Raw genomic sequence first — 25,617 nt, 5'->3', positions numbered from 1 at the left:
ATTTTTGAAGGCACTTGAGTTAAAATCACAAACCTTTCTAAATCCAAAAGAAAATCATACAGCAGATAACAGTCACCATCTGGACTCTAACTTTAACCTCGACACTACTCTGAATTTGACTTGTGTCGCACTTAAGGGGTCCTGACTACAACCCAGGCTGACACAAGGAGGCACTTTTTGATGTGGGGAAAAAAACAGTACTGTAAGAAACACTGAGCGAATCAAGGGACTCCATGTACATATCGATTGCATATAGAAACTGCATCATATGTGGTGTGAGGTCACATTTGACATGGCTTTGACAATAAACCTGTATTTAAACAAGAACATTCTCTGTAGAGACATGTCCATGATAAAGGTCCTGATTTTTCAACATAGGGAAAAGTAGGTAGCTAAATGGGGGGGAGTATATTGTAGAGGAAAACTATTAAAAATGTCCCTGATTTATATATTTACATTCTTGAGCAGTCATTTAAAAGATTTTTAACTCAAACGCTTTATGCCAGTTCGTGTTTGAGCGTTCTTTGCCTAAGGGAAAAACAATTGTACGCCTGCAGTAACTTCATTGCTTAAGTTTGTCTTCCGTTCTTCAAGGAAATGTTAACCATTAAAACTAGAGTAGACACAAATATGTAGCTCTCCATCTTAGAAACCTAAATGACCAATACTCTGTTTTCACCAAGACTGTGATTGTGCCTTGAGGGGTAGGAAGTGAAATCTGTGGGAACCTTCTATCGCAGATGTCCCGCCAGTTGGTCGGCCATCAATGAATTTAATTGAAATGAAGAGTCAAATTGACTCTAAAGGGGTTTACAAGGATAGTGACACATGGACAGGCACAAATGGTGTGTGTCTGCAAGTAAGTATACATGGTTATGCTAGGAAAACTATTACTTGGACATGTAGCTTTTACATTCTGAAAACATAAAGATCTTGGCAACCTTTGCTTTTAACAAATTTATGCCAAATGCTTCATTATGAAAATAATGTTTCAAATCTATGGCCTGAAGGAATATTTAAGCAAACTGTTATTGGCACAAATTACAGTCTGTGTGTGAGGCTATATATATATATATATATATATATATATATATATATATATATATATATATATATTTCTTATTGCATACATGTCTATTTGGCTTAGAAAAATTCTCTCTTTGCTGCATTCACTGTAAACAAGAGACCATCTCCAGCACTTGGACAGATTGGATTCAATTACTGTCTGCTATGCTCTGAATATCAGATAAGACAAAGTTACACAACCGTTCTCAAGGTGACAAGTTGAGTGAATGCCTGATGAATCTACAGCAGCAGCCAAGGACACAGACTGCCTGCTTCGGCAAGCAAAAAGCACTGCAGAGCTGTCTCACTGTTTCAGGGCTGCTCTCATATGGTTTCACCGCTCACACAGAGGGAGCTGAAATCTATGCAGTTATTTAAGATGTTTAAGTCTTAATTTCTTGAATATTTTCATGTGTTCATAGGGAATATACAGTATGATGATTTGTATTCCATTTGAAAGATTTAAGTTACCATTTTATAAGAGATAAAGAAATATAACGTAAAACATATAACATTAAGACCCTTATAGTACTTAACTTTCATGTTCAACTGCTAGAGGAAAGGCTTCTAAAGTAACTTCAATGGCTACCATTACAGTTGACTTACGAGTATCTTGGTAGTATAGGCGCTGTTGATGGAGATGGAATTGACCAGTAAGTCCAGTGATTTGGGTGGCAGAGCTCCAGGATCTGGGATTTCTTTGTAGTGCACATCTCCAACGTAACACTGCACAGCTGTCATGCGGTTGGTGGTTAGCGTGCCTGTCTTGTCAGAGCAAATGGCTGTAGCATTTCCCATCGTTTCACATGCATCCAGGTGACGCACCAGGTTGTTGTCTTTCATCATTTTCTGTTGGTAGGAGACAATATGATGATCATGATGTTCAAAAAGAAGGATGCCTATGCTTGCTGTTGCTATGCATGTTATCCAGACTTGGCCTTCATCAGAATTTGTTTTTTACAAAACTGAACAATAAGAAAATTACCCAGTGAAAGACAACAAAACTGCATCTCTGAATATTTCACAGTACACTGTAGTAAAAGTCAGAGAATTTACTACATGGGTGAAAATACTACTAAATGCGTATAATGTTTAAATGGACTTCCCTTACAGCAGAAGAACAGCAGTGCCTCAATGTATGCACTGTATGTCTTTTACTGTTCTTCCTCACCTTGACAGAGTAGGCCAGGGAGATGGTGACAGCCAGCGGCAGCCCCTCCGGCACGGCTACCACCAACACAGTCACACCGATGATGAAGAACTTGACAAAGTACTGGACGTAGATGGGAGTGCACTCAGGCAACCATGGGAGCTTCTGCATCACAAAGTTATCAATGGCAAAGTACAGGACCAGGATGATGACTGTGATGGCTGACATGAGCAAACCTGAAAAAAGAAACAAAAGGTCAGTTGAGCAACAACAAAGTCAAAAGATAGAGTCTGATGTATGTGATCCATATGTGGAAACAGAAGATTCCTTACTCCTCCTGTAATATGTCTCTGTATGTGGGAAAAAAACTGAGCAACTAAAAGGAAACCCTTGCAAACAATGCTGAGAACCTTTCAAGGTCCCGAGTGGCCCTAGAGGGATTAAAACTAAGAGCCTTGTTTCTGGGAGGCAACAGTGCTAACCACTGAGCCATTGTGTTGCCTTAATTGATCTTCACATTTTGACTTGTTATGCATGCTTACAAAATGTGTGCCAGAGTCAGTTCTATGCATGCTGGCTTGCTTGGATAAAATACTGACAATAAAACATATAATATTAGTCAGAATTCTCCTGTGAAAAAAGTCAACACCATGTTAAATCATAATTAAATAAACTCAAGTCTCATTAAAGAGCAGTAGTAAGAAGTTTGTCAACTAAAAATGTATTGCAGGACTGTTGTATTGTACATTGGATTAGTTGTGGCTAGGTGGACCTAATAAGCTGGCAAGTTGGCGTACAGCTTATCCTCTTGTGGGTGTTATTCATTTCCACAAGAGGCTAGATCGGACAGACCGTAACCATAACCACTCATCACTCTTTCCTTAATTCTTCACCATTTCTCATATATGCCAGCTTGGTTTGGAAAAATTATCACATGCTGACGACAACTTTTAATTTGCCACGGACTAAGATAAGTGAATTCCTACATAGGCTAGACAGTCAGTTGCTGTCATCAAAGATGGCGGGTTACAACTCCCCTGGCTGTGTTTTTGCACCTGTATATGGTTGAACATGTGACACTTTCTGCATCAACGGAGAGTGATGCATTAACATGCATATTGTAAATGCAATGCAGTCAAATAAACTACACAAGTTTCATGATTCAAGTATATATGGAGTTCCTTCACTGAAAGCCATAGAGGCACACCTGGCGTCAGGTAGATACAGACCAAGTGTTGGTTATTATTGTGTATAGAGAGTGGAAAAACTGCATTAACATACAAACAGGTTAGAGGGTCACAGGCCCTGAAGCGCATTAACATTTCCTGCCAGACGCGCAGGAGGCCATATGATCTTACTGTATTGTTTACTGTTAATCCATCCACAGTATTTCATTGATCTGACACCACGTCCTCAATCTATCACTCTGATGTAACAGCACACTGTAAAAACAATGACTTCTCAAAGGAAGCCTTGGCAGTCAGTTCTTTTAACTTCCTAAACACATATTAAGGAATCTCTGAGGAATTCCAGTTCCTCCAGACTAGTCCAGAAACCCCTGCATTTTTGCATAAAGTATTTTAGGTTTATAATATAATATTTATGGCTAACATTTATTCAATTCTGACAAACTGCTGCTGTGAGGACACCCACAGTGTGGGCATACATGGCATTTGGGCATCTGTTACTAAAAATGCTTGCTGGTAGAGACCTACTGCACATGTTTTAGACATAAACTTCTTGGTGCCATTCATTGCTTTAATTGTATTATGAACAATTGATTATGGCATGGACTGTAAAATTATGAAAAAGCATGATGAAAAGCAGTCTCAGTCACCACAACAATGATTCAGCGAGTCACTTGAGGGAAGGAAAAATAAACTGAACAGGCTCTTCTACACTTTAGGTATCTTTTTTAATTATTTTGATTGCTTTAAGCGATCAAGAAGTGGGTCTTATCAGTGCAACATTGTGCTTTGATGGACAGGATGATGGTTCAGTGCCTTGTTTTCCATGATTTAACTGTTTTTCTGAGTGATGTGTGCAATTTGTTGTACCTGCTTTGCCAATCTGGACAGCCAGTTTTGTCAGTTTCCCTTGGAGCACAGACTTCTCTTTCTTGGAAACGGACACTTTCTTCTTCTCTTTCTCATCAGACTCTCCGCCTTCAGCACTCTTTAAAGGCTGCATCTCCATAGCAGCTGCTCCATCCTGCTTCTTTACTGTAAACACCAGAAAAAAGACAGCAGCAGCGTTAGAAAGGTAGATTAGGTCAAGGGAGCGAAAAAACGGAACGGGGATCCAGGCTTCAACACCCAGGCGTTGCACTACCTCGAAAACATAAAACCAAGAAGAGACCATATGATGTCCCATGACAAGATGGGAACTAATTGGTATGTATTACGCTTTCACATACCCTTATAAGGATTGTTTATGTTATAGCTATGGCATAGTCCTCATGGTAGAATCAAAGAGGTTGTGAACCTTGTGTTTATATAGAATAACATAATGAAAGTCTAGATTCTTATCATTCATGTTAATTTTTCATCACAAATACATATATACAGTTAGTCATGAAGAATTCAGTGGTCCTGCGTCCAATGTCCAAGCCATGTTCACAGATAATTTAAATTTTACACAAGGAAAATTCCCTATGTACTCAAAATACAAAAATTCAGTCCTAAAGGGATGTTGTTGGGGGGGGAAAGTAATCAAAAGATTCAAATTGATCAGTTTTCAGTCCAAACAGCGCCTCAAACCTTCTGGAGGTTTGATCCAATGTGTAGTGTAATAATAAAACATCAGTTTTTAGTTGTTTAGCTGTTTTGTTTTTACGCTGGAAACACCACATAGACCACTTTCAAATAACCTTGGAGGTGTAGAGGATTACAATTTTGAAAGCAAGACGAAAATATATTTTAGCCTTAACCCATTGAGTGATGTACAATATAGACCATGACATAAATAAACTGTACTGAAAGACAGAAGATAATATGATGCAAAGCTCCAGGGTGAAAAAGCTTATATTCTGGCAATAATATGATTACATAAATGCATTGTTGGAAGCTCATCTCTTATAATTAGAATGGAAATAAATTACAGTAATGATTGTACATCCCCAAATAGTTGAACCTTGTACATGAATGAGATCCTATTTTTTCTAATCCTATTTTACTGAAACAAAACACCTTATAAAGGAGGCTGGGACATGCAAAACACAATTGCCAAATAATGCAGACTGATACATGTATTTTGAAATCACTGCCCTTGTCTAATAAATTGGATAAAGCTGCTTCAACTAATCAAAATGCTAATAGTTGTTTATGATCATAATGCACAGTGATCTATGTATGTTACACATACATAAGTTATCTTCACACTCTGAGATTACTTGATATCCTACCTATTTCATACTGTATGAACTGTTCTATAATTTGGCAAAAACAAGATTTTCTATTTTTTTTTTTTTTTAAAGGAATCTGTTCAGGCTGTAAAACCAATCCTCAATTACCTCACTCTGTCTTCTCCATCTCTCTCCCCTTCACACACATAAGCACAGCACTTCTCTGTTAATGTAGCCCATAACCAAGATTCATTTCAGCCCTATTTTCCAATTACAATGAGGCATGTGTTTGATGTTCAGGAAAAACCTTTTAATGTTGAACATTTGTCATATGTATCTGTGGTTGTGCATTTTGTTTTTCCACCCCCATGACAGAAAGTATCTGTATTCAACTGTATGTGAAAGAGGAGCAAGATTAAACACTTGATGTTATATATGTTAAGCTCAGGACAAAGCTTCATCTTCGGAAAGCTGTATTTTGTTCTATATTCTAGAAATGCTGATGTAGACTGTAATCATCATGCCAAGGTGTAAAGAGTCTTCATTTACGCATTTGCTCCATTGTTTTGGGGACACTGATTTTCTCAGCTTGTGTCTGTTATTCCTTCTTACCATGTTTTTGTTTAAAGAGAGGAAACATATTACAACATCAATGCTTAGATTTGTAGACTTGTAGACTTGTTGTTGCCTGGTAGTGAAGCAGTAGTCAATTAATCAATTAGTTAATTAATTCATTAAAGATATATTTATCACTTTGAGAACTGACATTTTCTATGGAGCAGCCCTGGACTCTTACTTACTTAGATTACATCACGTGTGATCAAGTGTGAGACTTACTTCCCTGGTTTCTGACTGTGAAAGCTCATATTCACAAATATTGATAGAACTTTCCAAGGCCATGGAAATAATAACAGATTGAAATTCTTAATGTAGGCAGTGTTCCTCTATAAGATACTTGAAGGCATCACTTTACAAACCTTGGGTGAGCATTTTTCTTCTTATTGTCATTAATATGTATAAAATAAAATTACTACAGTTACACTGCTGATTACAGCATCAGAAATGTCATATTATCATTACATTGTATTGGATCATTTTAGTAGTAGTAAGAGGAGGATTTGATTTGTTTTTTAAAGAAAACGAAAGCCTGAGTGAGGCAGATACAGTAGTTCTCTGGTAGAGAACAAGACAGGTCAACAACACAACAAGACCAACAGCAACAGAACAACAGACCAGGGAACACCCACATCAGTGACAGACAGAGTGAAGAGGGGGTTTTTCTACTCTAATTTAAGTGCAGATAAAAACCTGGGTCAAACACACTACTGCACAATAACTTGAGACAGTGAGGTATTAAGAGTATAATAAGGGTTGAAATAAATAAAGCAATAGTATGTAGGATTTGTCTGCATTTGACCCAGAACTAACACCAAACACCATAGAAGGGAAATGATGAGAAGAAGGAAAGAGGGAAGGAGGAGGAGGACGAAGAAGAGAGGAGGCAGGGGAGGAGACAGTGAAAGATATGGTGTGGTTACCTTTAATCTGGTTGCTCTCCATATTGCCATCTTGCATTTTACCTATGATGGAGACATACAAGACAATAACAACAAAAATAACCAAGGCAACCATGTCAACAGATTATCACCACAGAGACAGCACACACAGTGAGAACCAAAAAAAAAAAAAACAGGGAGACAGGAAAATGACTTTTAATACACTGTGACATCACATAGAAAAGTTTGGGATATGTAAGTGATGAAATATAACAAGAAGCTACAGCTACTGGCACGGGGCAAATACTGTAGTGTGCAGGTGTTTTTATATTGAGTGGGGTTGTTATTGATGTTTTATTGCATTAGCAAATAATGAAGTAATTTAAAATGCTTAATGGGCCTTTTTGAATCAAACATATTTCAAGCAGAATCTTCTATTTTCAAACGTCATTCTGAATGACATACTCACATTATAAGCACAGACAATTCCACATACATTATCAACAATACGGTATAAAAATGAGACATAATCAAGACATACAGTAAATACAGCAGTACACTGACAGTAGAGTACACCACAAACACACACATACATACACCTAAAGTACACGAAAACAAGAGACAGCATGCATTAGAGGAAAATTCAGAAAGCACATGCAAGATCACACGCTTAGAGGGAAGCAGACTGGAGATGTGAACAATACAGAGAGAGAGGGAGAGAGCGAGAGAGAGAGAAAGAGAGAGGGAGAGAAAGAGAGAGAGAGAGAGAGGGAGAGGAAGAGAAAAAGAGAGAGAGAGAGACAGAGAGTGAGAAGGAAAAGCCTCCCACATGGCAAAGTTATATAAGAACAACTGCTCGAAGAAAATCGAAATCTAAGTTCAGGGACAGTGAATTTATTATGCTGTTGGATTATGCTTACACAAGGAGCAAACTTAGAGTGAACTTAATTCAAATGACAGAATATTCTTTTAAATTGCAGAAAATCAACTTGCTGGTGGTCTAACAGAGCTGCTAAGAGTGCACACAATATGTATATATCATCTTGCAAGCTGATTAAACATACAACTAGAAAATAAAGAAGAGTCCTGTGCTTTCAAATCAAATGTTCACACAATGTTTACATAATAAGAATAATTATTAAGAAAGCATTCATTATATGCTGCAGTGTTGATCCCATTATCTACACAGGCTATAATTATAGAGATATAAGCTGTTTGTCTCAGTGGTGGGCAGACTACAAATTGCACAAAATCTGTCTTTGAGGGCTTTTGTATTCAAATGTTACTGAGAAAATTAGTCAGGTAGAGCTGACCGGATTTTTTCAGACTCTTCGGCCTTATGTGGAGAATAAATGGCTCGTTCCACCTGCACTTCCACATTAGCCAGTCTCCTGGAGTCACAATAAAGCTGAAGATGACAAAGTTCTCTGTTCCATCCCTGGACAGCACAAGGTCATCATTACAGTGCAAATCATGCTCCTACTGCTTTGAGTGCAAACATTTTGTGGCTGCTCTCCAAGGAGACAAAGTTAAGAGAGGCTCCAGTGCAACGATGAATGAAGTTAATCTTTTCCACTCTTGTCCAGTCAACACATAGCTCAAAAAGTTGTCACTACATCTCAGCATCACAATGACCTAATGAGTTTTATTTAGTTTGGTTTTAATTTAGATAGACCACAAAAAAGTGTCATTACAATTTTTTACAAGACATCTATATAGTATAGGCGTTAAGACAAAAGATAGCATAAAGAGAAGAAAAAAGAAAGACACAACTAATTTCTACTCGGACGTGCATTGACAGTATGGATAGAAAAGGGTCTAACAAGACTAAAAGAAAAGGTGGAGGAGAGAAGAAGATGAGCACCCAATGATAGGAGGCATTTGGAGAATAGAGAAGGGAGGAGGAGTCAAAAGTCACGACAGAAAGAGGTCAGAGATCAGAGGTTTTGTCAACCTACCATTAATTAGGCTGGCACTGCCAGGGGCATTAATGCCTGTAGCCCCATCCGTGGCTATAGTTGCGATGGGGTGGATAGGGGGATGCGAGCAGTCTAGCCAGTAACAATGAAGGCCGAAAACATATGAACAAAAACACACACGCACGCGCCCACACACAAACACACGCATGTGCACGCACAAAACAATGACAGAAATAACATGGTTACTGTATGGCACATTTAAGAGTTTCAGCATACTGTAGACTGCATGTAAATCCTGTGATCAGTGTGGTGTAGCAATTTGTACTGTATCTATTATTTATGTTATTATATGTACTGTATGCTTTGTCAGTTAATAAATGTTCTGCCAGTAAAACAAACGAGTGTAAAAATGGACAGACATGAAACATGAAATCTGAACATAACATGGAAAAACAATAAAACAAAATGTGAAACCAGTGCTAAAAAAAGGACAAACTAACTAATGTTTTTTTTACTATATTGTTTCAATATACTGAATGTACCATATATAATCTTGCATGTATAGAAAACAATATTAATATACTGCATTTTTCATCATATTGTTAATTTGTTGTATTTAAACCATGTTATTCATGTAATAGCATCACAAAATCAAAATCAAAATTAAAATTTCAGCAGAAAATCTCAAACAAATTATTTAAAAGGTGTTGCATAGCCAATCTAAAATAAAAATCTCCTGCAAAGTAAACGAAACATAAAAGGGCCAACATGTTAGCCAGGGAAAAACACATGTGCCAACCAGTCAAGTGATGAGGCTGATGAATTTTACCAGTGAAAATATGAGGGGCTGTCTGAATTGTTGCCCTAACCCCCCATTGCCCCTGTAGTTATAGTTAGAATTTTTAAAACCTGGAATGGGTCTTGCAACGATTTGTTAATATATTTTGACAGCACTCACATGACCTTTGATTACTGGAAACAGGAAATTCAATTGAAGTCAATAATTGTTTTCCTGTGTCCTTTTGGGTGCAGAGTCACTTGTTAACAAAAACACAATGACTTACAGTAGGTTGGGAATTGTATCACCATTCTATACTTCATTGATCATCTAGTTGAAAAGCAAGTGATTTCATTACTGACACAGCACTTCATTGATTTAAGTGCTAATTCTTGATGAAATTATGAGCATTGTTTTATCAGTAAATCCACCTGAATAATACAACAGTTGGCTAATGTGACCCTTTCACAACATCTCAGCTGCCAAAGGTTATCACAACTAGTATAATAATTTCATTCCATTATCTGTACTGTAACCACTTATCCCAGTTGGGGTAGCGGGGGGCTGGAGTCAGTCCCAACGGATATTGGGTTAGGGGTGGGGTACACAGGGCAAGTTACAATAATGTAGCTTTAATACAATTTTAAATCAGTTTGTTAAAATAGCCAGTGTATGGTACAATTTTACGAGAAATGTCTAGCAGTGAAACTTAAAATAGCAATTTTAATAAAATAAATGTATCCTTAATTTAAATCAAGGTTCAAGGAAGATCAATAATGTATTAACATAAAGGGCATTTCAGTGAATGACAGTTTTAAGTGAATTTGGATTGTTCAATGAGCCAAGATTATGTGCTACACTGTCCAGTTTGTTATTCGTTGAGCAGTCACCTGGGATTATTTTTCCTGGATTGATCAATCTGATCAGATTGGTGAAACCTGGGAGAATAAGGCATATACCATTGAAGCACTATTAGAGGTCACATGAACAACACATATAGTATTTGTTAGTGTTCAGATCAGATGAAGAAAATATTATCCACAGGGGAAGAAATGTTTTACTGTTGTATAATGTAACAATTCTGAGATAGTACCGATGGAGAATGCTTCAAAACATATACTGTCCATGCATGTTATTTGGGTACTTGCACATTGAAACTACAGAGCTGTCCGAACAGGCACTAAATCACTACTATGTATATGTACATCTGTAAGATGTAAAGAATAACATTTTACAAAAGCTTCACTCTCTATTGCTGGCACATGTGCTGTACATGTGCATGGCTGATGCTCTCATGTCATTGTTCTGTAATGCAGAAATTAGATGAGTCTGACAGCCTTTGTTTACTTGTGGCATTTTAATACGTCTTTGAAACAGGACTGATGTTGAATGCTAGCTAGTTAGTTTGATGGGAGCAGTATTATATGGGGAGAGGATTATGCATTGTGAAATGTGTCATATGACAGCACTTAAAAGGATGCAGTGTTGTGAGGATGAGGCTTCTCTTTTTAAGTGAGGAATTAAAGTAGGGGTGAGAGTGCTCGATTACAGAAGAGGGGTGTAGAGTAACGGTGGATTATTGGGGATCATTAGGGGTTAAAGGTCAAAAGTATGAAGTACCACTCCCAGGGGTCAGAGAAAGGTGATACTCTACCTGTATTCTGGTGTCCGTCTTCCATTGCCCCTCCTTCGAGGTGAATTTGGAAGGATAAGAGAGTAAGGACAATAATGCACCTGAACCCACAGAACCTGGATACTGCAGCTCACAAGTGTACTAGCAAAACTCATATCATACAGTATTTATACACATTCAGCAAAGAGGCTTACTGTACGGTACTGTACTATGAATACCTATAAAAGGTTCATACAGTTCACATAAGTTTAACAGTTGGACATTTGTTCATTTGTGAGAATTGTTTATAGGCGTTTTGATAACAAGGACAGTTAAAAAGGCTGACATTATGCAATTAGCCAACACAGTACGACTTTCAGGACATAACGTGACAAAAGCTTTCAAGGGTACGTTGCTGAGCATCACTTTTTAGTAAAAGAAAAAAAGATTATTTAATGACATAATGATCTTACCTTTCTTTTCTTTCTTCTCTTCTTCCTCTGGGCCGGCCCCCAGCAGTGTGAAGATGATTCCAGTCTGAGAGTTGACACCAACAGCAGTCACCACCATGCGCCCTGACCCCTCCATCACATGGGTGCCTGAAGAAAAAGCAGCAGGGTGTTATGATAAAATATTATAGCTAGATAAGATATATTTTCAGAGATATTCTTTGTCTTCTTGTCATGCATTTCTTCACACTACAGTTAAAATATTACTGTACAGATTTGGTTATCATTCCTAAAAACAAAACCCACATCATCTAAGTATAATGGTAAAATTAAATCAAATAGGCATACAACAAAAGTGTAAAAAGTGTGTTACAATTTCATTGTACGATATATTCAACTATAACAGCTCACTCTTATGGCTACACACCTAAAACACATGAGTGACTCACATGGTGAATCAGGAACATTTGACTGCTTGCTCTATAACCTTATTGATTGCTTTGGTTCTATGTCACTATATTAAACATCATTACAGTCAAGAGTCAGTGCTTTATTCTCATTCACCGTTTTATTTTAAATCTAATGTGCTTGAGTAGAGAGCCAAAAGCAGATAAATTGTATCAAAATGTGCAGACTACACCACACTTTTGTGCACATGTACAGTATACACACACCGAACATTATTAACCTTTGGGAGAGTAAGTTGATGTGGGTGAAAATGAAGCTAATTAAAGAAGGCAGCAAAAAGGCACAAAGCTAATTATCCACAGGAAAAAATACTAATATGAGATCCGATTAACTCACGTTTCTGTTATCAGTGATATTCTTCAAGAATCCTACAGCTGTAAATTTTAGTGTTTCTGCTGTAGCAAACCAATAAAGAGAGATTTAAAAAATGTCTTCCAGGCTGACGCCTGTGTCTTCTGCATTGATATTTGGATTAATTAAGAACCTCTTGTCTTCTGTCCGAGGTAATTTTTTGACTGTGACTTTATTCATTTGGTTTTTACAAATGCTTTTATAAAAAGAGCTGGGCAGACCAAACCAAATCCCAATAAGGAAGGACAAGAACACCTTAATATATAAAGAAATGAACACCTCTGCTTGAGGCTTTTTTGTTGGTCGTCAACATTACATGGTTGTCTCTTAGGGAACTGTAAATACAAACGATTGTTACGTAAATATTTAATATTTCTACTTCATTTATTTGAAGGCAGTTGATGGAAATAAGAGGTTGTGACATTAGGCTAGTAGGTGTAGTGACTAGTAGCCCACTGGCTTAAAAATGCTAAAAAGGTCATGAGGTGAACATATAAGAGGTATAGAGTTGAGTCCCCTCCTGTTTTTGTCCCTTTTTCCCTACAAATTGCATTCAGAAGACATGACTGTGACATGCAGTATACATCAACATTTTTTTCCTGTTAAAACCTATTTAATACTAATTGTATTTCTTATGTAGCTACTTGCTCAATGTAGTACAGCTTGCATGTTTTTAAATTGCCATTTTGTCTTATCAAGCACTTCATAACAGGTAATATTTTGTAAAGGACTATATAAAATAAAGTTCATTATTATTATTACTATCCATCTAAAGTGAGAGCATCAACTGGCAACGTACCAGACAACAACATGGGGTCCTTGTCTGCATTCTTCTTGACGTGGTCGGACTCTCCGGTCAGTGATGACTCATCAATCTTTAGGTCATTGCCCTGAATCAACACTCCATCAGCAGGAAGCAGATCACCTGAAAAATAAAAAATAAAAAAAGTATGAGTTGCTATCTGCAGTTGATTAATTTACATTTTAAGGAGCTGGTTGATATTTTCTTACACAAGAAAATAGTTCATATGAATCAACAAGGAGAATAACAAAGATTTATTTGAATTGGGTTTTAGGCAGGTCAGATTGTGTCTGTAAAATGATCGAGGGCCCGCTTGATCCATTTATATTTACTTTAATGACAGCGCAAACATCTAAACAAACCGGCACAAGAAAGTGTTTTGGTAACCAAGGAAACTGCTCTGCGTTACAATGTTACAGTTGCTGTGGCAACATTAGTTCCATTACATAAACTATATATGACAGTGTCCACTGGAATATATTCTCAGGACAAGAATACATTGAGAGAAGAGGTGCGAGTTTATGGGTCTATATATGTATGGGTCTGTAGCTAATTCATTTGTCAACATTAGCATTCTGTTGCTTAAATATATTTAATTGTCTGCGTTGGACTTCATAACTTAAATCCCCCTCTGGAAATGAGGTGGAAGTCTTTTGACAGCCATTGAACTATGAAAATTACTTTACACAGAACAATGGACAAGCCAGTCGAGGCATTCAGTGTGCTGTCACCCAACCACACCAAAGTTATCAAAAGCACAGTTAGTTAACTCTCCATTGCTTCAATTAAAGCTATGGATGAAATTAAAAATGGATTAATAGAAAAGTTTTGAAGTATTCAGAAAGGGCAAACTATATGAATCTCAACATGTCAAATATTCACACCTCCTTGACTGATAACGTGTTTGTTAATATTTGCCTGTGTTTTTTGTAGGGTGGGTAAACAGCGCAGAGGGAGAGAAGTTGTGATAACAGAAGCCTCTTGCAGCTCATGTTTGATAAACTTCAAGTAAGTAGTAAGCTTTAAAACATACACACAAACACACACACACATACACACACACACACACACACACACACACACACACACACACACACACACACACACACCTACACACACACACACACACACACACACACACACACACACACACACACACACACACACACACACAAACACACACACACACACACACACATAAAATTTGACAATTTCCTCATACCTACCATATTTAATCTGAGCAATATCCCCAACCACTATGTCCGACACGGGTAACTGTATGACCTGGCTACCACGAACCACTTGGAATTTCTGCTCCTGCTCGATACGGCTCTGCAGACCACGAAACTGCTTCTCCTTCGACCAGTCGTTGAAGGCTGTCACCAGAACCACACACACCACAGACAACAGGATAGCTGCACCCTCGATCCAGCCGGCATCCGCCTCGCCCTCGTCCTCTACCCCACCCATCCCCCCGCCACAGGCTGCAGTTTGGTACCGGGAACAAGAAAGAGAAAAGGGAAAGTTATATAGATGTCATGCATCTGCAAACACACTATTTTTTTTATATAGACTCTATGTATTCTGATGATATAAGGGGTGCTTAAATTTGATTTCCAATTAATTCAAATTTTTGATTTGAACATTTCTTTCTTTCAGGCTTTCAGATGGCTATGCCACAATAACACGGTGCACAATGAAAGCAAAGCTTACACTCTTTACCGTGGTTTGTGCACATAGATCATGGGGAAAGAAAAAATGTCTGGAAAAGTGCAGCTGCAGGCTGCTAGTAAGCTAACGTTACCCTGGGTCTTTAGCTACGTGGTACCAGCTTTCAGGCTTTCAGATGGCTATGCCACAATAACACGGTGCACAATGAAAGCAAAGCTTACACTCTTTACCGTGGTTTGTGCACATAGATCATGGGGAAAGAAAAAATGTCTGGAAAAGTGCAGCTGCAGGCTGCTAGTAAGCTAACGTTACCCTGGGTCTTTAGCTACGTGGTACCAGCTGGTGATCTACAATGTGTTGACTTTGTATGTTGTTTTGTTTCAATGTGCATAAGTACATGGGGAGAAAAAAATACTGGGAGAATCGTAGATTTTGAATAATTGCAACTCAAAACTCATTTCGTTATTTTTTCATTCAAAATCAAAATTGTGACACCCCTAGTTGACACACTTGGACAGACATTGGATATCAATTCACAACTTTTATACACAGGTATATATATATGCTTATATACTATACCATGTATATGGAGTACAAACACTTATCACATAAAATATTCCCGTAGTGATATACACTGGGGAGAGTGTTTGCAATATATCTGCTTATGTACAATGTGTGTAGAAAAAAAAAAACTCAACAAAAAAATTTGGCTGAATTGACCTTCAGAGAATTAACTTCTCCTCACATCTTCATTAATTTGCTCTACTTTAAATGAATGCCCTCCAGTCTACTGGCTGTGCACTGACGGACTTGTGTATATTTGGGAATGGAACAAGGCTTATTCCATGTCCGTCTTGTGCTGCTTCATGCAATACTCTGGGAGACATTGTGCCCTATACACTCCTGACTAGCTGACTTCAAAAGCCACCGGTGGAGTGATTTGCTTTGGACTATAAAACCCTTGCAGCTCACAAGGGAACTGTGAGGGCAGACCCCATATTATAGACATTACATAGGCAGGGTCTGAATTAACCAAGAACTAGACTCCAATAAGCAATTTGGACTTACTGTTGTACTAAAGAGGGGCTCCAATCAAAATTATGTTCATTTAGTGAATGTACTGCATACACTCACCCTCCTTGATCTGTAAGACTACCAGTGCCAGTGCACACATGTAGGTTTTTGCACAAAGACAGACACATGTAAGACATTCAGTAATTTATAGAGTAAAATATTTTGTGTGTATTTAATTGTTTTTCTTTTCAGTTTGTAATGTTTTGTCAGAGACAATTAGTACTTCCGATTGTAATGGCTGTGATAATAAGTGAAGCCATTTTACTGTCTTGCAAAAAAAAAAAATGCCTATAAAGTTTCTTCATAAGAAGCATTTAATTTATGCGTAAGAGTTCAGCCTGTCCTGCTTGGTCACTACAGCACATTGATAGAAATAAAGTGAGTGTAGTAGCTCTCCGTGGTCCTGATTGTACAGCACTTAGTATTTAGACACGTACATTAAAAATATACACATACAGTGTTCTTGTCTTCCTTTCTAGAAAGACACACAACCATGCCACACATTTGTAGCTGTCCAGGGTTCTGAAGTGACAACACACAAGCACAAAATATAATAACAAATGCAGCTGATTGAGAAAATTTTACAACTGGGTGAAATGAAATACATTTCAAAAAGCTTCAAAGGCAGATACCATTTCGGTTTCTATGTCTACTGCTGGTAATTTCTTAGTATTTTTCAGGGCTTTGTTTGGTTGCATATTGTGTGTTTGATACATACGCAAATAAGGGCATCCTCATTCAACTGCAGCCAGGCTGTTTCATATGTAAATGAGAATTAAGTCATCCCACCACTTCCTATTTGTGAGCTTGTGATATTTGCTTTTTACATATATCAGTTTAAACATTTCAGTAAATAACTGTTGTATGGGCTCCAATTTTACAATGTTTGGATTTATATTTTTCTTTTATAATACAATTATAGAACTAGACGCTATATAAAGACATCAGGAATTAAATTATTAAATTATTAACTTGTCTCTTGTCGCAGATGGACACAGTTATAAGGATAATGATTCCTCTGGCCATTTTCTGCTTTAGTTGGAGTGCTCACTCATAAATAAATGCAGCTCAAAATATGCAAAGTATGAAGGTAAAAGTAAGATCAAATTCCAATTAGCCAATAGTATTTGGCTGATTGAGTAAATCATTAATTTTCTCTCTCATTAACCCCCTCCTTATCTTAACCAACCAACTATAAAATGTATTAACTCAGTATTTCTACCTTCTGAAGACTTTTTAAACCCCTTAAAATGATGACTGGTCCCTTTGGCAGGGTAACTAAATTCCATTACTGTGATAATACTGGGAGCAATGACTGATGTTGCTGACTCGGCACCTCGTTATGGTCTCTGTCTTTATTTCCTGTTACACGGCTCACAGGGCTGATGTATGGGCACTGGGAGCTCAAGGTTATTTCTCTACTCAACACTTCATTAACCTTCCCGGTACCTTTCATACTCACATTTAACACATTCACAATGCACACACATACACACACAAATAACCCAAGTGCTCGATTAGTCTCTTGATCTCTTGAAACAAAGTGTGACCTGCCTCCCCAATTAAAAAGTTTGCACATACACTACATGTAGATGCAAGTGTGTCAGTGAAAGCCAGTAATGTCAAAGGAAGTGATTTCATTGGGCCAATGCAATTGGAGTGGATATACCTGTGTGAGATAACTGAGTGTGTAGTGTGTGTGTATGTGTGTGTGTGTGTGTGTGTGTGTGTGTGTGTGTGTGTGTGTGTGTGTGTGTGTGTGTGTGTGTGTGTGTGTGTGTGTGTGTGTGTGTGTGTGTGTGTGTGTGTGTGTGTGTGTGTGTGTGTGTGTGTGTGTGTGTGTGTGTGTGTGTTAGAGACTGTGATTGTGTGACCTCAAAACACACAACTAGAGAGAATTTTAAAGGAAATTAAGTCACAAGAGCTGCCTCACTCACACTCTCCTCCGCTCTCTCCGGGCGGGTGGTAGAAGGAGAGTCCCAGGGAGATCAGGGCAGCGATCTCCAGAATGATGAGGGTGACGTCCTGCAGGGCCTCCCATACCAGCTGCAGGAAGGTTTTTGGCTTCTTTGGAGGTATCAGGTTTTTACCATATATTTCTTTTCTCTTGTCCAGGTCAGTTTGGGCACCTGCAAGACCTGAAAGAAAGAGAGGGGGAGAGGGAGAATTTAGAGATGCATTGATAGTACAATAGATCAATGTACAATTATCATTTGTGTGTGTCATGTGTACGTCTTACTGATGTATTGCAGTGAGTTTTAAATTTTATACATTGATGGTTAACTTTACAGCAACAAACATCAATCTGCTTTATTTCTACATTTGATCCAAAAAAGAATCCCCACTTTTATACACATACAAAAGTATTTAAATGCACAGCATGAAAATGTTCTGTTTTAAATAGTTTTAAGACATTGCTTGTTTTCATTGTGATCTCCAGCTTTGTAAGCAATCTTGTTTTTCCTTCTTCCTTTTTGCTTCTCCCTTTTTCACTCTAACAGCACACACTTAACCATCCTCATTACCATTGAGTCATGGTGGGCCACTGCTCTGCTTTCCTTATATAATTCTGCTCAAGAGGGCCTTGTGCTTTGACCTCATGCACCTTGAACTACTGTACTTAAATATATTTTGCTCTTTTATCTCAAGAACTTCATACTGGCTCAAGGGACAATTTACTTTTAGAATACCATCCATAAAATTATTCTCATGCAGTATCCAAAATAATGTGTCAAAAGGGTCAGTTACATCAGATATAGTGCTTTGGCAAGAGCGATGATTGAATTTTGTAATCCAAATAGCACATTAACACAAATGAGTAGCTTTATGTGAGTGTTTTTTTTTTTCATTTTTATTTAAAATATGTATTATGTAAGATTTTGTTGTGGATTATTCAGAACCATAGAATATGTTATGTGCATGTGATGCTCTATATTCAACATTATGCCACATATGGACATAATTTAGGGTTTAGTCTGGTTGATTGAACCAGGACCATCTGCTTTCCAATCTGAACTAAAATCTTAAAACTGAGTCTACTTTGCTTCAACTAGTTAAGGGTGGGCGATACGAAAAAATATTATATACAGACTTTTTTTTTTTACAATAAAATCACAATCACGATTTTTTTCACGTTTTTTTAGATTGATTTTTTAACTATTTTGCAAGTTATTGAACAGTGTAACCAAAGTATTTCCCTGTGTAACAATATAGCCCCAAAAAAGGAAATGTATAACAGAGCATTTTGGCCAAAGAACCTTTCTGAACACATTTCAATTAGTGTGCCAGGTACAATGGACATTTAACGAAAAGCCACCTAAAACTACGTGTTGCCTCTGCTGACTGTGCGTGGCTGGTCTCCTCCACTCTCAGCATACTGGTTAGGATAATGTATCTTTAGTTGAAAATGTTCGTTGTGTTACCATCCGATGTGCGACCCTTGTGTGGCTGTGTGTGGCCGCTTTTGGCAGAAGGCGGCGTCTGTGAAGTGATGGAACTGCCTCCTACTGTATGAGACATTTATCTGTTTTTTAGGCGAATCTTTTACAGCTTGTAGTGTGGACAGACAGTGTCGATGCAACGTCATAGTCTGACGCTCGCGTGTTGTTAAGACACGGTAGTTTCGTTTTCTTTTTCTGATGACACATCCGCGTCACTGCCTGTATTTCGCTATGATTGACAGCGTGTCTTTAGGGGACCATGAGGCGCACTAGCAAAGATATATATTTAGATATTTAAAAGATGTTTATGTTCATTCTTAAATTACTGATAAGAATGTACAGCTGTCATTAACTTAACAGTGAGGTGAGTTCCTTTGAAATTCATTATTATTTCCTCTTAATTTTTATCTTTTTTGTATACATGCACAAATAAAGAACTAAAGATTGTTGATGATTATACCGATTAAACACTTGTGCCTTAAATTGTTTTAAAAAAGGATGAGTCTGAGGTAACATCTTTAAAGTACTTTTTATATAATCAACAATCCAAACCAAATTTTTGCTTGGCAAACGACTTGTCACTTGATTATCTAAACTGTATTTTTTTTCTACGAATCACATTATGTAAGATTATATTGTGCAAAATTTACACTCACAGATCATTATGTTCTCTGCAAAAAGAGTTGAGTCTATATGATTTTTGATCAAAGTAGCCATTGTTAGGGTATGGGATAATATTACAACCTCATTTGACATAATTGTACTTGGTTGATTTTATATATTTTATCTACATTGCAATGTTACATAATGGACCTTAAAATTGAGTATAACTCACTAAAAAATGTTGTAATTCAAATGTTCATATATTAAATCACATGTATTATAGCTATAATAATAATCTGCATCTTGGCTTTGTATAAAACTGCTGTTAACTTTAAACTATATCTACTGTACATTAAACCTTCACAAAGCTATAGAGTTAGTATCAAATTTAATAACGGCAATGCAAATGTATGCTCTATATTTTCAGTTAAAATGTATTCATAAAAGATTTCTATCAAGCTATTATTGGTTTCTATCTGTCTGCTTTTCAGTGTAGTGCTATTATCTGGTTCCTCTGCGTACTGTCTCTGTGTCTCTCTCCCTTACAGCCACAGACATTACCACAGCATTATGTCATGCATGGTGCGTCATTGGGTCTCCCAGGAGTGGCCCTGGATTGCACCTGATAACATCGCTGCTGCATGACACTGTTTCACATGTGAATGCAAATGGCTGTGAGATGACTTATTAACATCTGCAGAGAGAGAAACTGATGATCCATCGGATGTCAGAGAAAGGAACAAAGAAAGACAACAACGGAGTTTTCATGTGAAAAGTAAGTGTTTGGTGTTTTAAAGATGATAGAAATAGAGAGGAGAAATCGGATTCACTAGCTTAAAAAAGAGAGTGAGAAACAGAGAGGGAGAAGGAGAGGACAGCAGGAGAGCAGGTGGGAAAGAGAACAATTCCCGGCTCCTACGTAGGAGAATGCCCCGGTTACAAATAGATCAGTCTATAAATAGCCTCATTATCCATTCTCTTTTAATTGTCTCTGTGAGAGGACCTAGCATGCTTATACATTGATCTCCATGGCCCCCTGCATCACATCACACACAAACATGTCTGTGTGTCAATACGTGTGTGTGTGTGTGTGTGTGTGTGTGTGTGTGTGTGTGTGTGTGTGTGTGTGTGTGTGTGTGTGTGTGTGTGTGTGTGTGTGTGTGTGTGTGTGTGTGTGTGTGTGTGTGTGTGTGTGTGTGTGTGTGTGTGTGTGTGTGTGTGAGTCGTGACTGCCTGCACATGCTTTGTGTGTGTGTAATAAGGCTGGCTAAGCATGCCGGCAGCTGCTAGCACTACAACAGGGTAACACTGGAGCTCATATAATCAGGCTTTAGCCGGTTCCAATTGGTTAGATACACAAACAAACACACAAATATACAACCACCAGTGCTGATGCACGTTTGTACATATCGACATTCCGATTTTAGAACCCCCTCTATCTTTTTAGCTTAGGCAGGTCGACATCAAATTTAACATTCACTCACCAAATTTTTTCTTTCTACCAAATACTGCATGCCCAATGCAATAAACAAAACATAAACAAATGCATATGCTAATCCTCCCAATCCACAGCATCAGTCCAGAAGCAGGGGAGCTCGTTATTGCATGCAAATGTACCATTCTACAAAAGGGCAGCAATCATTTTACATTCAAATATAACTATATATAACTACAATGCATAGTCTTAGCTATTTGTGCCATGTGGTGGATACCTCTGCGTATGAGCTGGTACATCAGTTCAGCATGACATCTAACCTTGTTAAATGATTCATGTACTTAAATGCCCTTGAGATTCAAGCTATGCTGTAATCAATCTCCCTAATCATTAAATACTCATTGTTTCCTGGAAAATCCTCTGCTAGATTAGCATTCCTTCTTGGATAGCTGATAGTAATGCTACTTAAGATTTATTTGCCAGATTATTAAATAGTATAGGCTAAATACTTTCAGCCCACATAACTGCTCTGGCATTGGATTTTGAGGAGGCAGAGAGGGCAGGAAAACTGTGGCGATACATAGATGAGTCACAAAATTCTCACAGAGGATTGAGGCTCCATCAAAAAATAGTGAAGTCTGAACAGACTTTATACAATGTAAATTAACAATAGATGTGAATAAGGGATAAAGGATTCCTGGTACTGTAGAATGAATGATGTATTTTATCAAAGCTCATTGTAATTGTTCTAATCAAGGGTCAAATGTTAAAAGCCTTTTGGAAAGTAAATGTGAGTCCACCTATGAAAAAGGAGATGGAGATGATGATTGACTTTTTTTTAGATTGTCAGCTTATGTGGGGGCATGCTGGTGACTCAGCAGATTAAGTAAAAGCCATTTACTGTACCAGAAATGCACCCTGCGTTTTAATCTTATTTATGCATTTGTTGCATGCCATCATATCACTTAGTTTAAGTCACTTTGTACTAAGTACAAGCTAATTAAACAAGCATGCTTGATAATAAACCACATTTGGTCATACAATTACAGACTGATTCACAGAACTAGGGACAGCCAGACAGTGAAAGAAACACGTACTGATTATTTATGGTGCAGTCCTTTCCATGATTAATGCAGTGATCATAAGTTTTCTAGTTTCCACTTAAAACTTTGACTGTAGCCATCTAATCCTTGAGTCTCTGAGATCATTTTAGAAACCTGACCATGAAGTTTGGCACAGAGACAACACTAATGTAATGATAATAAGATGCTATATAATTAAAAATACATGATTAGACTTTCGGTTCAACTTGGGACCCTTTTCTCCATCTCTTTTCTGATGTATCATATATTGTTAAGTCTATAAAATGTAAATAAAACTTGAAAAATAGTGGCATCTTTAAAGGTTGAATAGGTAGAATCTTCATTAAAAGCTGTATTTAAAAGAAAAATACATCCATGGGGCGTTTTGAGGGTTACAGAATGAAAGTATTGCTTTTCCATAGAAAATATATTTAGTCTGAATTAATATTTTAACACGTCACATTCTGTTTACATTGTACCAGCCAATAGCGGCCGGTATTGTGGGCTGCCAGGGTCATCTGTTGTTCCGTGCAACTACTGTAGACTGGCACTGGGTGAAATGGAGTTTGCCAATCCTGTAGCTGCTTATTTGTAACAGCAGCTGAGTGACCGGAGACACGCAGAAACAAGAGTCAATTTAGGCCAAGTATTCACTCGATGGACTGAGATAAAGGAGTTCACGACATTCAATTGCACTGCAAAATGGCTACGTTTCTCCTTGTTCGATAAACTAACTTTCATGTTGACTTAAATGCAACGGCTAACCGTAATTGTCAGTTAAACTCCTCTGCAATACTTGTTTTTATGGTGGGATTTGCCGGAGGGGATGGGTTCAAACAAGCTCAAACAAACTTCGGTCTCCTGTAGGCTACTAGGTCGGGTCTGACGAACCTGACAACCTGAGTGGTGGAATTATTTTCTGATGTTGCGACTACAATCTTGAGACCATTGATGGCAGTGTTCTGCTCATTCTACATATTCAACCTTTAAACTGTTTGTTATGTGGGCTCAATAATCCAACACTTAGAGCTATTAGGGTTAAATTTAATGATATAAAAAAGTGAAAAGCAGGAAATGTTCACCTTGAGAAGCTATGTTTTTAATATAAAATACTTAACTAATTATCACAACTGCTGTCAATTAACTTCCTGTCAACTGTTTAAATAAATTACAGAATTATTCGTATCTACTACCAAACATTTACAGGCAGTCTTTAAAACTTGATGATGATAAAACCTTGAATTTCTCTCCCCCTTTTCTTCACGATTCTTGCTCTATAATTTATGGCTAGTGATGTGCCGATCTATCAAATACAGCAGGATCTGTGATTTAAAACTGCTTTGAAAAATGATACCTTCCTTACATCCTGTTTCCAAAAAGACAAGACAGGAACATATAAAAAAGAGGAAAAAAACCTTTGCCATCCTTTTTGCAGCAGAGTATATTACTCTTTCAGTTAGAGTGAACATGATGGCATATTTTAACAGTTGGTCCCTTTTTGTGTCCATGGCTAAAAATAGATCTCCATGGAAACACTATGCATCCCACTATTTGAATGGAAACACCTGCAACCCTGATCCTTAAAAAATTTGTGAATATGCAAGTAAGCTTGTATATATGTGTGTTCTGTGTTCAAGAGTATGCCTGCATGTGTATGTATGTGCACTGTTACGCACTGTATGTTCCAACATAGAAAAGATAGGAGAAAATGAAATGGCATGATGACCTCCAAATGTCCTTGTAAAATAGGCGCATCACAGTGGAGCAGCAAACAAATTGCACATTGAAATCTTTAAAATGATGGAGTGAACAACATTTTAACATGTCTGACTGGGTCACAGCAGTATCTGTCCCCCTGGTTGTCCTGCCTGTCTGTCTGAACTATCTTTCCCCCCTCACAATATTGTGTGCCACACTTTCCAAGACAAGTCACCATGGAAACAGGGTTGATGGTGGGTATGATGATGACAATCATCATAACAATGCAAAATATTGATGTTTTTTTCTGCAGTGAATCAATAGCTGCAACATGTATTGTCAGTTTTTACCATTCACCTTTCACCAGAAAGCGGCGATGAGGAGAGAAGACAGAGTGGTTGGAGTGTGACTCAGAGAGCACAAGAGAGTGAGAACGAGCGAGAAAGAGAGAGAGAGAGAGGTAGTGTGTGTATGTGTGTGTGTGTGTGTGTGTGTGTTTGTGTGTGTGTGTGTGTGTGTGTGTGAGAGAGAGAGAGAGAGAGAGAGAGAGAGAGAGAGAGAGAGAGAGAGAGAGAGAGGGAGAGAGAGATGTAGAGTGACTCTATGAATAATAACCCATCAGCAGCTAAAAGGTGGATAATTATCATGCTCTTATTAGAAGATGGAGTGATGGAGAAATATACCACAGTGTCCTTGAGAATGACCTCCACAATAATGACACCATTTTATGCGACAAAGAGAGCTTTGTTATTGTGCATACAAAGGCAGAATAAAGGCTAGTATGAATGGCTTCTTAAGGATGGCCTTTAAAAAAAAAGAAAAAAGAAATGCACGATGTTACAGTATTTGTAGGTAAATGGGGAGGAAAGAACTGGATACTCTGACATTAGAAACCAGAGTTGCACAGCATCCACCTACGAGTTTGTCAGCTGTGTGCCTGCTATATTGTAGGATGGCCGATTTAACCCTCCAGTCCTCATCAGTATAGTGGCATGTGTCACATAGCTGGCCATTGTGAGCGCCGTCCAGCAGTCAGTCATGAGAGACATAAGCTTAGCAAAAAAAGAGCTTAAAATGCAGCACTAGCACTAGCAAGGTAACTATCAGTTAAGAGATAGAATGCATAGGCTATTTTTCTTTTTACCATAAAACAAACATTGGTTAAAATTCTAGTAGCGTGT

At 37.8% G+C, this 25,617-nt stretch overlaps 1 protein-coding gene across 1 annotated transcript in view; it reads right to left on the bottom strand.

The window, feature by feature from the left end:
- Positions 1 to 25,617, bottom strand: part of atp2b2 (ATPase plasma membrane Ca2+ transporting 2) — a gene marked incomplete at its 5' end in the record, with an annotated part of 74,211 nt that overhangs the window by 27,196 nt on the left and 21,398 nt on the right. Inside the window, 10 exons of the mRNA XM_083939716.1 lie at positions 1,672 to 1,914; positions 2,237 to 2,451; positions 4,273 to 4,437; positions 7,097 to 7,138; positions 9,013 to 9,105; positions 11,406 to 11,438; positions 11,837 to 11,962; positions 13,431 to 13,556; positions 14,660 to 14,917; positions 18,116 to 18,316. Of these exons, the coding sequence (XP_083795842.1) occupies positions 1,672 to 1,914; positions 2,237 to 2,451; positions 4,273 to 4,437; positions 7,097 to 7,138; positions 9,013 to 9,105; positions 11,406 to 11,438; positions 11,837 to 11,962; positions 13,431 to 13,556; positions 14,660 to 14,917; positions 18,116 to 18,316 (1,502 nt within the window). The remainder of the gene's footprint in view (positions 1 to 1,671; positions 1,915 to 2,236; positions 2,452 to 4,272; positions 4,438 to 7,096; positions 7,139 to 9,012; positions 9,106 to 11,405; positions 11,439 to 11,836; positions 11,963 to 13,430; positions 13,557 to 14,659; positions 14,918 to 18,115; positions 18,317 to 25,617) is intronic.

The sequence above is a fragment of the Echiichthys vipera genome (genome assembly GCF_963691815.1).
Source record: "Echiichthys vipera genome assembly, chromosome: X".
Classification (NCBI taxonomy): Eukaryota; Metazoa; Chordata; class Actinopteri; order Perciformes; family Trachinidae; genus Echiichthys; species Echiichthys vipera.
This window is presented reverse-complemented; position numbering and strand designations above follow the sequence as displayed.